The sequence below is a fragment of the Punica granatum genome, chromosome 2 (genome assembly GCF_007655135.1).
Source record: "Punica granatum isolate Tunisia-2019 chromosome 2, ASM765513v2, whole genome shotgun sequence".
NCBI classification, from domain to species: domain Eukaryota; kingdom Viridiplantae; phylum Streptophyta; class Magnoliopsida; order Myrtales; family Lythraceae; genus Punica; species Punica granatum.
This window is the reverse complement of record NC_045128.1, coordinates 8,172,022-8,174,432: the sequence shown is the minus strand read 5'-3', so window position 1 is coordinate 8,174,432 and position 2,411 is coordinate 8,172,022. Positions and strand designations below refer to the sequence as shown.

General features: G+C 36.5%; 1 protein-coding gene across 1 annotated transcript; it reads left to right on the top strand.

The window, feature by feature from the left end:
* Nucleotides 1–223: 223 nt before the first annotated feature.
* LOC116197594 (homeobox-leucine zipper protein HAT22-like) lies at nt 224–1,727 on the top strand. The gene is made up of 3 exons (XM_031527770.1): nt 224–572; nt 1,135–1,214; nt 1,339–1,727. The coding sequence occupies exons 1-3, from the start codon at nt 267–269 to the stop codon at nt 1,559–1,561; spliced, it is 609 nt and encodes a 202-aa protein (XP_031383630.1). The 5' UTR covers nt 224–266; the 3' UTR covers nt 1,562–1,727.
* The last annotated feature ends 684 nt before the right edge of the window (nt 1,728–2,411 follow it).

Here is a 2,411-nt window from a genome sequence, read left to right as displayed (position 1 = left end):
CTCCCTATACAATATAGGCATTGGTATTATTTTCTACTATAAATACACCCATATAAGAAAAACACCATATATATTTTATGACCCAATAAAATCCTCCCCCAACTTCTCCACTTCATATTACTCATAATTCTGTGTCTCTCGGAATATTTCTTTGAGCTTCTTTGGCCATGGCGGATGTGGAGGAAGCATGCTTCACGGGGCTATGCCTAGGGCTCGGGGTGGACGCATATAACAGTTACCATGACAACAACAACGGGAAGCCAAAGATGGATGGTACGCTTAACGGCAATAGCAAGCGAAGGGACAAGTCATATATGATGAGCCTGGGGCTCTCCTTCTCGGGGTGCTCGGAGGAGGACGAGGAGCATCAGGAGGAGGAGAAGGAAGATCGCATGGCAGTCGACCGGGCCAAAGCCACGGCAGTGAAGACCAATAAAGTCCGTCGCAGCAACAGTATTGGTAATGGTCATGATGGGAACAATATCGATGGGTGTAGGAAGAAGCTGAGGTTGACAAAGGAGCAGTCGGCTTTGCTTGAAGAGAGCTTCAAGCTTCATAGCACTCTTGCTCCGGTACTTCATTCCTCATAATATTCGCCTTTACTAAATTTTGTAATTTTCACACGTTTGATTTAATCATCTTTGCGTATTTAAAGTAATGATCTGAACAAACACGAAAAAATAAGTAACTGCTGGAGCTTTCTACTTGCAGCACTGCTATAATGCGATTTATAAGCCCTTTTGCTTTTTTTATTTTGAACAGATCAATACGGGTGAGATATGTGGCCTACATCTAAGAATAGTGTATGCATCAGTCCCACATGATATTTTCTCATCCTCGATTGCTCTATATTTTGATTAATTATGTTTTTTGATTAAAAATAATAATGATAATAGCAATGATAATATTCGTAATATTAATGTTTTTGTTATCTTCACTGATGGGTAAAGGAAAAAGAAGATTGTATCAAAGTCAAAAAGATCTATAAGCAGTTTTGAGAAAATCGTGTCTAATTTATATGTGCTAACGTTTATTCACGTGAATAAACGTGAATATTTCTTCAAATTTAATGGGGTCATTAATTTCTGTGATTAGTCTAATTGGATTTTAATTTCTATTGGATAAATAAATTAGGCTCAAAAGCAAGCTCTGGCTGACCAACTGAACTTGAAGCCACGGCAAGTGGAAGTTTGGTTCCAAAACAGAAGGGCAAGGTAAAGGAACAACATTTAATTTTTACGCTTTTTAGTCCTTTTTTCTTTTATCATCATCATCATCATCATCATCATCATCATCATCATCATCATCATCATTACCAAATGAGAATATCTTTTTCAGGAGCAAGCTGAAGCAGATTGAGCTAGATTTCGAGCGACTTAAGAAGAAGTGCGACAGTCTAAGTGATAGAAACCAGAGACTCGAGAAGGAGCTGCACGACTTAAAATCAATGAAAGACGACCGGTCATCATCATCTACTGTTCAGCTTCCTAGCTTGTCCCCAGCATCGTTCCTGCTATGTTCCTCCTGCCAGAAAATCATTGGCGCCGGTGAAAGAAATTGAAGAGCTAGCGCAGCAGTTTTTTATTACAGCAGGCCCACAAGACAAATCAATATCGACCGAAGAAAGGAATTGGGGAGATACAATGGCAATACTGAGATCTCTAATTGCTAATGATTTTATTAGGTCCATAGGTGCGAAATTAACAGAGTTTAATCATGTAAAATCGACCTTTAATATAAACCTTTCCTATTAGATAGATATAGCTTATTATAAATCTTTCCCTATTAGTTGCAAACGTTTTGGATGTTGCTGAAAAGTCGTCTTCTACTGATTGCAAAAGGACGATAGGGATTTAACAAATTATATGATGCTAGCTCTTCCAATTGTTGGGTATAGTCTTTCGCATTGAAGACCCAATTGATGCTTGCATTATTTTGACCAAATTATTCTACTTCTCTCACGATCGCTGGTTTTCTCGATGCACACTCAAGGCCTGTGGCTCAATTCGGTCCTACGACGGCGTTATATTTTTTGTTGGTAGAATCATATAGCTGCCCATTCAATTTAATCGAGATCATGAGATTTTCATTTTTCAATGTATAATCAAATAATTGTTTTTGTTAAACTTTTAAGGTAAAGATTGTAAAATTATTTTATGTTATAAAAATATTCATGGGTGTAGTACAAGAAAAATTTTGTTGTTTAAGTTGTCCTAGAAAGAATAAAAGGTGCAATTTTTCGAATGACAAATTTGACATTGTCCAATTGATAATGATTGGTAAACCTTCCAAATTCGTACAAATTGTCATTATAATTAAAAATATGGAGAACAGCAGTTAAAATTCAAAGAGCTTTTTTTTTTTCATTACATGAGAAGTCCATGAACTAATTACTATAAAGAAATAAAAAT

Excerpts from the sequence above, each read along its gene's own strand:
- LOC116197594 (XM_031527770.1), top strand. The coding sequence starts at position 267 with ATGGATGGTACGCTTAACGGCAATAGCAAGCGAAGGGACAAGTCATAT. Across the intron at positions 573-1,134 it reads TTCATAGCACTCTTGCTCCG|GCTCAAAAGCAAGCTCTGGC; the intron begins GTACTTCATTCC and ends TAAATAAATTAG. Across the intron at positions 1,215-1,338 it reads TTCCAAAACAGAAGGGCAAG|GAGCAAGCTGAAGCAGATTG; the intron begins GTAAAGGAACAA and ends TATCTTTTTCAG.